The 12,790-nt window shown below is 42.7% G+C and overlaps 1 protein-coding gene across 1 annotated transcript in view; it reads left to right on the forward strand.

Annotated features, from left to right (window-relative positions):
- The window catches only part of exoc4 (exocyst complex component 4), a 263,398-nt gene that overhangs the window by 204,172 nt on the left and 46,436 nt on the right, over positions 1-12,790 (forward strand). Inside the window, exon 13 of the mRNA XM_017711300.2 lies at positions 8,529-8,684. Within this exon, the coding sequence (XP_017566789.1) occupies positions 8,529-8,684 (156 nt within the window). The remainder of the gene's footprint in view (positions 1-8,528; positions 8,685-12,790) is intronic.

The raw sequence follows: 12,790 nt of genomic DNA on the forward strand, positions 1-12,790 counted from the left end.
CGTTGTGAATAAGAACTCCTGCTGACAAACATAGCAACAAACATGTGCTTCTGTGTCTAAGCATGTGTATCAATCAGTAGGGGGTCCGAATTGTGCTCAGTCATGAAGAGAAAGTGCAAAGACAGCGATTTCCTCTCACGATACCCAAGTGACAATGTGTATCACTTATACTCACTAGGAGAGTCGAAGAGATTCACAAGATGCAGTTACATCTCCTCAGAAATGTCTTATCCATTAGTGCTGGATATAGGGCTTAGTTGTAATTAGGCAAATTTAAAATGTTTCTAAATGATCATTTTGATTCAGTGGGCACATTTTTGATAGAATAAATGATGAAGCCTGTCCTTTGGGTTGAATGCTCTGCCTTGAACTGCCAGAATGATGTGTCTAGGTGCCAATGAGTTGGACCTGATTTCTGTTTTGCTTGCGGCATTGCTTCTGGTAATTTGAAAAGTGACTCATCCCTGAAGTATGGAAGTCCTTTCACAACTAAAAGGGGGGCGGGGGGACTTTGCTCAACAGTATTTTTCTAATTATGCACCTACACTATATTTCCAAAAGTATTGGCTTATCTGCCTTCAGATACATATAAAATTGAGGGATATCACATTCTTAATCCATTAAGGGTTAGGAGTGTGTTTATGGGAATTTTCGACCATTTTTCCAGGGTTCAGACACTGATGAAGGCCTGGCTCGCGGTCTCTGCTCTAACTCATCCCAATGGTCTTTCTGTTGGGTTGAAGTCAGGACTCTGTGCAGGCCAGTCAAGTTCTTCCACACCAAACTTTATGGACCTGCTTTGTGCACTGGTGCGCAGTCATGTTGGAACAGGAAGGGACCGTCCCCAAACCGTTCCCACAAAGTTGGGAGCATGAAATTGTCCGAAATCTCTTGTTGCTGAAGCTTTAAGAGTTCCTTTCACTGGAACTAAGGGGCCAAGCCCAACTCCTGAAAAACATCCCCACACCATGATCCCCCCTCCACCAAACTTTACACTTGGCACAATGCAGTCAGACAAGTACCGTCTCCTGGCAACCGCCAAACCCAGACTCGTCCATCGGATTCCCAGATGGAGAAGCGTGATTGGTCACTCCAGAGAACTCGTCTCCACTGCTCTAGAGTCCAGTGGCGGCGCTTTACACCACTGCATTCCACACTTTGCATTGCGCTTGGTGATATGAGGCTTGGATGCGGCTGCTCGGCCATGGAAACCCATTCCATGAAGCTCTCTACGCTGTTCTTGAGCTGATCTGAAGGCCACATGAAGTTTGGAGGTCTGTAGTGATTGACTCTGCAGAAAGTTGGCGACCTCTGCGCACTATGCCCCTCAGCATCCGCTGACCCTGCTCTGTCATTTTACATGGCCTGTAATACGTGGCTTATAATCCCACTGACATTTGACTGTGGAATATTTAGTAGTGAGGAAATTTCACGACTGGACTTGCTGCACAGGTGGCGTCCGATCACGGTACCACGCTGGAATTCACTGAGCTCCTGAGAGCGACCCAATGATTTGGATGGATGAGTGAAGACTTTTGGAAATATAGTGTGTGTGTATTTTAACTGCATTCAATTATTTTCATGGCTCATCGCGCTCACCACCGTTACTGAAGCACCAGTTATGAATATCACCCTATATTCTCTTGAGAACGGATTTTTTATTTATTTATTTTTTTGCCTTTCTTTGAGATTCTGCACGGTTGTTCACTTTCTGTTGAGCGCATTGTCCTCCTGATGGCTTAGACCATAAAGTCAGGATCTGGCTCTGTAACTCTGTAATCTCGCTTATAGACTTCAGAATATAGCTGCAGATGGAATGCAGTCTCATTTCCTAGGAGTGCTGCAGGGCTCTGTTTTAGGGCATCTGTTATTTGTGCTGTACTGCATATAAATGATATTGGTGACAAGGTGAAAGACCGCAAGCTTTACAGAGCTCATAAAGCATCTTATTCCCTGTTACCTGTGTGAAACATCATGTAGGTTTTGCAAAATCATTTATAACCTCATTTTGTATCTCATGTTGGCTTTAAAGGTTGCAAGAATAAGTATTTGATTTTTGCATTTGTCATGTTTTGCCATACCACATACAGTACTGTGCAAAAGTCAGAGACCACCCTTTCATTTATTTCATTTTTAGTGAAAATGGCCATTAAGTTGAAGTCACTGTGTTTTTAGCGTCAGGTAAAAATTAGAAAACCTATAAAAAATGAAAAAGAATAAAACTTTCAACAACTTAGTATCACCATTTTTTAATATTTACTGTCCACCATTTCCCTTTATATCAGGAGAGTTGTTCTTCTAGTTTGTCTAAGATTTCATCACAACTGTTTTTCGGCTCTTTGAAAGTTCATTCTAAGAAGTTGGTTGCAATCCAACTAAGTAAAAGAAACTTGATGTGAAAGTTATCAAACCCCCTAAAATGCCATCCTTTTGTTTATTAAATTTCCAGTCATTCAGTACAAGCTGTTTAATTTTCAGTGTCAGACAAAAAAGCAGAAAAGATGTATTTAACAGAAAATTACAGAAAAGCCTCAATGATGTAGTGTGTCCACTCTTTATTACAGCTTCCAACTTTTTGAGACTTTCTTTCAATTTCTCAAACGTTGCCACACCTCCAAAGTTTTAGAAGTTCATTTTTAATTTACTGCTTCTCACCGTCCAACCAAACACAGTCCGTTGTCCAGCTTCTTTGTTTGGTGTGTCCGTCTCCTTTTGTCAGTGAGGTTCTTCTTGATCAGCTACACGTCCTTTCAGACCCACAGCGCTGAGTGGTCTTCTCACAGTGGAAGGATGGACAGAAACACCTGTGGATGTTTTCAGATCTGAAGCAGCTTGATGTTCTCCTCTCTCTCAGAGATGAAAGCTTTAAGTGCTGTTTACCTGATGGGGACAGTTTTGGTGTCTACCAGGTCTTGCCCAGTTGTTTCTGTATATATTTTAATAATTTTAAAGTAATTAAATATATTTCCTGCTTTTTATCTGACACTGAAAAATGAATATCTTATACTTAATGGTGGTTCTGACTGGAAATTCAGTAGACAAAAAGGTGGTTTTTGGCTTTTGCACATTACTACGTATTTTCATATTTAAAATTCATCCAGAATATCTAGCCTTGTGCATAGTGGCAAATATTTTTATGCAAACTACCCTCCATAAAAGCATCTCGACCCCTTTAGTTTGTGGCTGGCTCGTATGTCATCCTTTGTCATAATGTCACTGAGAAAACCATGACACGGCAGTGTGATAATGGCGGTCATGAGCCATCATTAACTGTCATTGCCTCTTCTGATTTTCTGTCTTCGGCTTTGTTATTGACACTTTGTATTGAAGCTGTCTAAAGTAATAACCCATTATCAGCGACTGCATTCATTTTAAAGCCGTCATCTTTGCTTGCTGAGCATGGGGACATTCGTATGGCGTTTTTCTGTCTCTGAAAGGGAACAGCAGAGCAGCGCGGGCTCTAAAGTTGAGGTGTGTAACATAGAGCGATGATTTGATGTGGAGCCAGGGGAAGGCCCTCAGATGCAGCTTCAATCAGCCCACCAGCTTCACGAATCACAGCTTAGAGATCAGGCTAAGAGCACAACGTCCATGATCTCAGCACACCAGGGAAATATGGCTGCTTGAAAAGTTTATAAGTATGAGAGAAAGAGATACAGACACAGGCAAAAGGTGTGTGTTCAGGGAATCTGCACATCCTTAAAAAGTCTTAAATAGGGACGCCACAATTCAGAGAAGGACTCGGATCAGAATCCACTCAGGAATCGTGTAGTGGCCCATATATTGACTCTTAATCTCTTAAAAAGGCACAGATATTCAAAATAACTGTACATATTTAAGCCTTAACTAAGAAACAGAAGCTTGAGTCTCTCTCTGCCTTCTCTCGTCCACAGCAAGCCTACTGTCAGTGAGTAAATGTGCTGTCTCGGTCAGGTTTTGAGCAGGCGTGAGGCTGTTGACAGTGGACAGCACATCACTGCATAGGCTGTGCCCACTCTAAGGCCCGTGGCACAATCCTATTCAGCCTGCAGAAGCATTTACATTTTCTATTAATATTAGCCTTTTCACCATGAACTGCACTACAGTTCCCAGCATGCACTGCAACATAATGTGTGCTCCCACCCCCAACAACAACAACAACAAAAAAAAAGGTGCCAGGTGTTTAGTTCAAGCAAATGGGCGGTTTTAAAAAACCTTCTGTACACTGGAGACTTCAAAGAGCTTTAACAGTATCTGCAGCTAATGTAGTCTATTGTTTTATAGAAAACAACTTGTTTTTATTTTAAATCATTTTTAATCGTTCAAGTATTCAGTGCCTATTTTGCTGTTGCAGTTCTGGCACGTTTTGGCCAGCTGGGGTCATGGCAAAGTGTTAAATAAAACTGAAATAAAAACACAGCTGGCCCGCAGATTCGTTGAGATTGGTGCTCTAAAATCGGCCAGAGAAGCTGTCTGCATGAAAGTGGGTGCTCTGTACAGCCGTCTCTCACAGAGACACACGAGGAGTTCGGTTTTGTTCGACACATGGTCCAAGCTTCAACCAATCGATAACCTTCTGAGCAGGAATCGATAGCTTTCTTATTTTGGCGTATTTGTGCACTTATTATAGGATTATTTTCCTTATTTCTAAACACTTTTTATCTGTTTTAATTTGAAGTAAAAGGATCTCACTGTACTGACAGATAATTTTGCTGGTTTCAAGCTCTTTTTTAATAAATGAAAAATGATTTAGAACAGGTAAAAATGTTTGGAAATAAGGAAACTAATCTTAAAATAAGCTCATAAGCTCATTTGGGGCAGTCGTGGGCTGGAGGTTAGGGAGCTGGCCCTGTGACCAGACAGTCGCCGGTTCGATCCCCAGGGCTGACAGTCCATGACCGAGGTGTCCTTGAGCAAGACACCTAACCCCAACTGCTCCCCGGGCGCCGTGGATAGGGCTGCCCACCGCTCCAGGCAAGTGTGCTCACTGCCCCCTAGTGTGTGTGTGTTCACTAGTGTGTATGTGGTGTTTCACTTCACGGGTGGGTTAATGCGGAGGTGGAATTTCCCCGTTTGTGGGATTAAAAAAGTATCACTTACTTATAACAATTTTCACAGGAGAAATATTAGACATGTTGAATATATTTAAGATACTTTTACTTGATAAGGTGCCGTTTTTTTGCACTGGAAACTAACCTAGCATTCATACCTGTGCTAGCTCATCCGTCTGCCTGTCTTCTGGGATTTGCTTGTTTTGCTGCTTGGTTTTCAGAGCAAAACAAAACTGGGAAAAAAAACCCAACACTGTCTGGACAGACGGAGCACGACAGAACCAAATAAGGCCCCAAGTTCACATTGAAATGAAATGAAATCTTTAAACCATCACCCGTTAAACAGTGGAAAGGGATGCAAAGTAGAGCTGATTTCGCTGGCATTGGCGTAGCAGGCTAAGGACTTATCTCAACACACCACAGAACAGCTTACATTCTGTCTTTACATTCAGCCCCTCGACTTCAGATTTCAGTCTTTATTCTCTAAACTTCAGGATAGCAGACCTTTGTTACTGACACACAGATCAGTTTGTTTAATCATAAAAAGAGGAGTTAACCATTAAAAATACTTGTTTGATGCAGGGGGTCTTTAAAGCCCCTGTCTACTGATTTTCGTGATTTTCTACTATGAGTAGTTTTTGTGGTGTTTTTACTCTGAGGAAAAGAATAAAGTTGTTCTTTTTTGTTGAGAGATTTTTGAAATTCCCTTTTTTCCCCCTGCTGTTTTCTAAATCTGGTGTAGGTGATGTCAGATTTGCCAAAGCACCCATCAGAGTTAACAGTATGTCAGCTCATCACATTCTTGTCCCAGACAAAACTCCCAGTACATAGATTGTTTAAGCTTTCCTAAGTGTGCTAACAGTGCTTCCTATGAAGGCTTATTTCACTGTTTGTATCGGTAGATGCTGCTTCCTATTGGCCACCTGTTGTGGGATCCACCTGTAAGCCATTAACTTCATTAACAAGAGTGCAGTATGTAGCAGTCCAGCTTACTGTAGGAATAAAATTATACATTAGCTACTCCTCCCTAACATCAAGGCTGACAGTGTTTCCAAGCCGTTGTACTTTACAGACGTGGCGTGTAATAAGGCACATGAGAAATCTCTCCACAGTGTCTGCAAATGTGACCAAGCCAAGGCGTAATGGGAGCTTGGCTTACTCCCGTTTTAGAAGCGTGGCCCAGCAGTCAGCTTGCTAGACAATGGTAGAGTGTTCACATATCAGACGCTGTATGTCCGTGATCTGAGATCATGAGATGAAGGCCTGGGTAATCCAGCATTAGCAAAATATAATTAGATTAAAATAAAATGACTGTTAATGATGACATTAGCATTAGACCCTTCTCCGTTCTGCATTTTTTACTTACCATCCAGCGCACGGTCGAGAACAAAGTGGACTCTTGTTCTTGAAATTAAGTGTCAAACGTGTTGAACGGGGTTGAACCATATCAATCCTGCCCGCTGCATGTGCCACCCGTACCTTTGCAGGCAGTGTGATCTGACACATCCACACAGCTCTGAGCACTTTTCTACTCTAGAGTAGTACTCATATACACTATAGTTCCAAAAGTATTCAATCACTTCCGCTGCCAAAGGTGCACAAAGCCGAGCCCCTAGGCCTGCAGACTGCTTCTACAGACATTAGTGAAAGAATGGGTCGCTCTCAGGAGCTCAGTGAGTTCCAGTGTGGTGCCGTGATCGGACGCCACCTGTGCAGCAAGTCCAGTCGTGAAATTTCCTCACTACTAAATATTCCACAGTCGACTGTCAGTGGTATTATAACAAAGTGGAAGCGATTGGGAACGACAGCAACTCCGCCACGAAGTGGTCGGCCACGTAAAATGACAGAGCGGGGTCAGCGGATGCTGAGGGGCATAGTGCACAGAGGTCACCGACTTTTCTGTGAGTCGATCACTACAGACCTCCAAACTTCATGTGGCCTTCAGATCAGCTCAAGAACAGCGTAGAGAGCTTCATGGAATGGGTTTCCATGGCCGAGCAGCTGCATCCAAGCTTTACATCACCAAGCAGTGCCACTGGACTCTAGAGCAGTGGAGACGTGTTCTCTGGAGTGACCAATCATGCTTCTCCATCTGGGAATCCGATGGATGAGTCTGGGTTTGGCCGTTGCCAGGAGAACGGTACTTGTCTGACTGCATTGTGCCGAGTGTAAAGTTTGGTGGAGGGGGGATCATGGTGTGGGGTTGTTTTTCAGGAGTTGGGCTCGACCCCTTAGTTCCAGTGAAAGGAACTCTTAAAGCTTCAGCACCAAGAGATTTTGGACAATTTCACGCTCCCAACTTTGTGGGAACAGTTTGGGGACGGCCCCTTCCTGTTCCAACATGACTGCGCACCAGTGAACAAAGCAGGTCCATAAAGACACGGATGAGCCAGTTTGGTGTGAAAGAACTTGACTGGCCTGTACAGAGTCCTGACCTCAACCCCATAGAACACCTTTGGGATGAATTAGAGTGGAGACTGTGAGCCAGACCTTCTCATCCAACATCAGTGTCTGACCTCACAAATGCGCTTCTGGAAGAACAGTCAAAAATTCCCAAAAACACTCCTAACCCTTGTGGAAAACCTTCCCAGAAGAGCTGAAGCTGTTATAGCTGCAAAGGGTGGGCCGACATCGTATTAAACCCTATGGGTTAAGAATGGGATGTCACTCGAGTTAATTTGTGTGTGAAGGCAGACGAGCGAATCCTTTTGGAAATATAGTGTGTGTTTTCAGAAGAAAACCTTTTATCTCCAAAATGGTAACTTTATAGGAGATAGAAAAAACATGCCTTACTGTTAATGTAAGTCAATGGAACCAGACTTTTTTTACAAGTAATTCTGGGCTGATTCTTTTGGTCCATTCATCATGAAATGGGTATTTTCAAATTACGTCAAAAAACGTCCAACATGGAGATACAAGGTTTTCTTCCGACAACCACTAGTAAATGCTTTTTCCACTACATATATTTACTATTAAAGCAACATTGTAAACATTGAGTCAGTTCAACTAAATTAATTTACATTGCAAAGGTTGTAATAATAATAAGTGTTGAGTTTAATTTGCCTAAACCTGTACATACCATGTATAACAGTAGCATAATGTCCAAAAACATGTCTCAAAAATAACAACTTGACACTAGATGGAAAAAATGGGCCTCATTCATAAGGATGTAAAATCCTAAGAAAAAGTCTACGTCGGATTCTTAAAGTGCAGAACTGTTCTGAGCTTTGTGCTCTTGAGTGTGTAGATCCTGTTCTCACCTGAGAACAACCCCCAGATAAGAAACCACTTCTCTTCTTAAGAACGGTTGGTGAATGAGGCCCAGTGTCCTTAACTAACTAAGATATCACTGCAAGTAATTTTGTTGTATTTCTTTTGACTCATTCATCGTGAAATGTTCACACCGTGTGTTCATACGGAAAAGTAAGAAGTGGAAAGAAAAGTATTCGGACACCCCTGATGTGAGTTTGTGATTAGTCTCGTGTGTTTGTGCTGCAGGGGTATCGTGCAGTGTGAGGAGAAGCTGACCATCAGTGCGTCCTGGGCCAAAGATGAGGACATCAGCCGCCTGCTGCAGTCGCTGCCCAACTGGGCCAACATGGCTCAGCCCAGACAGCTTCGACAGAAGAGGGAGGATGAGGAGGACTTTACTCGGTGAGAGAACACACAGAAAAGCGCACATGCAGATAAATATTACATGGCTCTACCAGACAGCTCTGACAGAGCAGGCAGAAGAGGAAGAGCACTGTACACAGACACACGTACGATTCTATCTCGTTTATTACTTATTTATGCAGGACGGTCCACTAAGACTGCAGCCCTGCCTTCACTGTGGCCATGTTTACAAACAGAAATGTGCTGTCCATTAACCACGAGCTGTAGAAAAGAGCCAAAACAACATATGGCACATTTCAAAAACAAGAAGCCAAGATGTAAGAACGCTAGAAAATGTCAGCGTACACTTAAATTAGCATAAATGTGCAGCCTACGCAGTTGACCTAGGAAGCACTGGAGCGCAGGATTTTTCACACGGGAATAAAATGGAAAAACACAAATTTATATAATGAACTTATATAATGAATGTCTCTGTATATCTATAATAGGAGGCTTTGTTTTGTGGAGCTGAAAAGGTTTGCCTTGCCTTCATCAAGAGACAAGGCAGTAGTCAAATACATTCATCTCCTCAGTTCTCTGTTAGTTTGGCGTAATTGCAGTGACTGGATTTTATTGAAATGTGAATATTTGAGTTAGTAGAATAGCTTCTGTGAGCATATAGGCAGTTCATGTGGGGAATACATTATTAGAATTCATACACTGGCATGTGAGGTAGACCAGGTGGATCTCCTGTTACATATTAACCAGCTTTTGATATAGATCTTATTTCGTTTGCTCAGCAGTCTTTCCACAAAACCATCACCCATTACTGTTCATGTGTGGAATTATAAAGAGGTGTCTTATCTCGCTGATGGTAGTGCATTTTTTAAACTCGAAACTTGTCAACTTATTAGAAACGTGCTCAAGGAAGGCTGTGCGATACGGACAAAATATCATATTGGGATTATATCGCTGCTTATTAAGTGTTATGAAATATAGTTCAAATCAAATTAAATCAAATTTATTTGTGGCGCTTTTTACAACGGATGTCGTCACAAAGCAGCTTCACAGAATTCCAGAAAAGACAGAGTTTTAACATGAATGTAAAACCCCCAGGTGGGCAAGCCAGGGGCGACAGTGGCCAGGAGAACCTCCCTCAGAGCTGAGGAAGAAACCTTGGGAGGAACCAGGCTCACCAGGGGGGACCCGTCCTCCTCTGGTCAGACTACCTACAGAGTTATTATACTACTAATATTAATAGCAGTAGTATTAGTAGTAGTAATAGCTGGGAGTCTATGAGAACATCAGTGTAGGGTGGGCAGCTAGTCCAAGGCAGGTGGTGGTAGCTGGGGCGTGGGCAGCTGGTCTGAAGTAGGTGGCAGGAGGGCTCGACAGTCAGTCGTCCTTCAGTGTCCGGTCGGACAGATGGGCGGTTGTATACTCAGGGGAAAAAAAAGTAGTTAGTTCCTGTCCTGAAATCTGATTGGCTGCCCCACATCCAACGCCATTGTAAAATTCACAATACACCTACACCTGATGACTCACAGCCACTGAATTGTATATCACTGCGCCGCGGCACTAAATCCCTAGTGCTGTTAATGGATAATCCTTGACTCTCATACTGCTGAGTAATTTGCTATTCTTTTGTGATAAACGCTTGAGATTAAAAATAATTATGATTAAAAAGAAGTCAAAGGTGTAGGATAAGTGTCAAGGCACTTAACCTAAGGGCTATAGCGAGGTCGCGAGAAAATAATATAGTTTTTCATACTAAAAATGAGGACTTTTATTTTGAAAAATGTACAAAGTAGTCCATATTAATGTCATGTAAAAATGTTTCTTTTATAAATGTTGGTTTAAACATTCATGAACATGTTATGAAGTGTTTCTGTAAGATATTATGAATGTGTTATGTAGACGTTCTTCAAGTAAAGTGTTACAGTTTTTCTTTGGACAGCAACAATATTGGATTGTATGGACTGGACAGTGAATGTTTTGAAGCTTGAACAGTGTTTGCACACTATATAAAAACGAAAAAGCTATAGGCCCTTTAATACATTAGTGTTTTATGTGGCAGACCAGCACAGTCTTCTTTATATACAGTGGCCCACACAACACCTGCAGACAGTCGTGTGAATGGCATTAGATATTCTTCCATACACATTCTTTATAAGACACATTCAGCTGACTGTATTCGTAGATCCGAGAATCTGTGTGCACAAGTTTTGTGTTTTAGTTTACTTCTGTTTTCTGAAGTTATTTTGAGTGGTCACCCTCATGACTGTTTTCAGGCTGATGCTAGACAAGGCAGTGCATATGAAAGGATATGATATGATACATTGCTCTCAGTCCCCTGAAGGGAAATTAAGAGTGCACAGCAGCTGAAATGACTCGAAGAGAGCAGGCTTTAAAAGGCTCGTATCAGGGAAAACTGAATTTTTTCCTCGCCTCTGGAAATGAAAGAGTTGGATGTGTTAAGCAAACATTGTTACAATTTCAAAATATGCCATTACAGTCTGTATATGGAAATCAAGCTGTAAAGTACACTATATTGCCAAAAGTATTCAGTCTCCCATCCAAATCACTGAATTCAGGTGTTCCAGTCACTTCCATGGCCACAGGTGTATAAAGCCGAGCCCCTAGGCCTGCAGACTGCTTCTACAGACATTAGTGAAAGAATGGGTCGCTCTCAGGAGCTCAGTGAGTTCCAGCGGGGTGCCGTGATCGGACGCCACCTGTGCAGCAAGTCCAGTCGTGAAATTTCCTCACTACTAAATATTCCACAGTCAACTGTCAGTGGGATTATAACAAAGTGGAAGCGATTGGGAACGACAGCAACTCAGCCACGAAGTGGTCGGCCACGTAAAATGACAGAGCGGGGTCAGCGGATGCTGAGGGGCATAGTGCGCAGAGGTCACCAACTTTCTGCAGAGTCAATCACTACAGACCTCCAAACTTCATGTGGCCTTCAGATCAGCTCAAGAACAGCGTAGAGAACTTCATGGAATGGGTTTCCATGGCCGAGCAGCTGCATCCTAGCCTTACATCACCAAGCGCAATGCAAAGCGTGGAATGCAGTGGTGTAAAGCGCCGCTACTGGACTCTAGAGCAGTGGAGACGTGTTCTCTGGGAATCCGATGGATGAGTCTGGGTTTGGCGGTTGCCAGGAGACGGTACTTGTCTGTCTGCATTGTGCCGAATGTAAAGTTTGGTGGAGGGGGGATCATGGTGTGGGGTTGTTTTTCAGGAGTTGGGCTCGGCCCCTTAGTTCCAGTGAAAGGAACTCTTAAAGCTTCAGCACCAGAGACTTTGGACAATTTCATGCTCCCAACTCTGTGGGAACAGTTTGGGGATGGCCCGTTCCTGTTCCAATATGACCAGTGCACAAAGCAGGTCCATAAGGACACGGATGAGCGAGTTTGGTGTGGAAGAACTTGACTGGCCTGCACAGAGTCCTGACCTCAACCTGATAGAACACCTTTGGGATGAATTAGAGCGGAGACTGTGAGCCAGGCCTTCTCGTCCAACATCAATGTCTGACCTCACAAATGCGCTTCTGGAAGAACGGTCAAAAATTCCCATAAACACACTCCTAACACTTGTGGAAAGCCGTCCCAGAAGAGCTGATGCTGTTATAGCTGCAAAGGGTGGGCAGACATCATATTAAACCCTGTGGATTAAGAATGGGATGCCACTCAAGTTCATACGCATTTGAAGGCAGAAGAGTAAATACTTTTGGAAATATAGTGCAGCTTGTTTTGAGTTTACTGTGTTTGTGATGTCACTCATTTGCATACACCCACCTATTTACCATTTAGCTTCGCCCATTCCCCAGGAAGTTATAAGGAGTGTTTCAGCACCATTTTAAATGAGGCTCAATACAGCACAGCCAATCAGAACAGAGCTCATTTACATACATCAGTCTTAAAGGCACAGTAACAGACCAGCCTGTTTAAACCTTAGGCATAAGAAGAGGTTTGAAATGTATGTTAAGTTGATTAATTAACCGTGAAATGAATTATGAGTGTTTAAAACCACACAGATGTTAAAAGTGGACCTCAGGAATGCAACAAAATGCAAAATGCAGGTCCTTCAAACATCCAAATCATCACTGTCAAGCAACCAAATCTCAATTTTTTACAGTTCATTTTCTATCATTTGAACAC

Source organism: Pygocentrus nattereri, chromosome 1, assembly GCF_015220715.1.
Source record: "Pygocentrus nattereri isolate fPygNat1 chromosome 1, fPygNat1.pri, whole genome shotgun sequence".
Classification (NCBI taxonomy): Eukaryota; Metazoa; Chordata; class Actinopteri; order Characiformes; family Serrasalmidae; genus Pygocentrus; species Pygocentrus nattereri.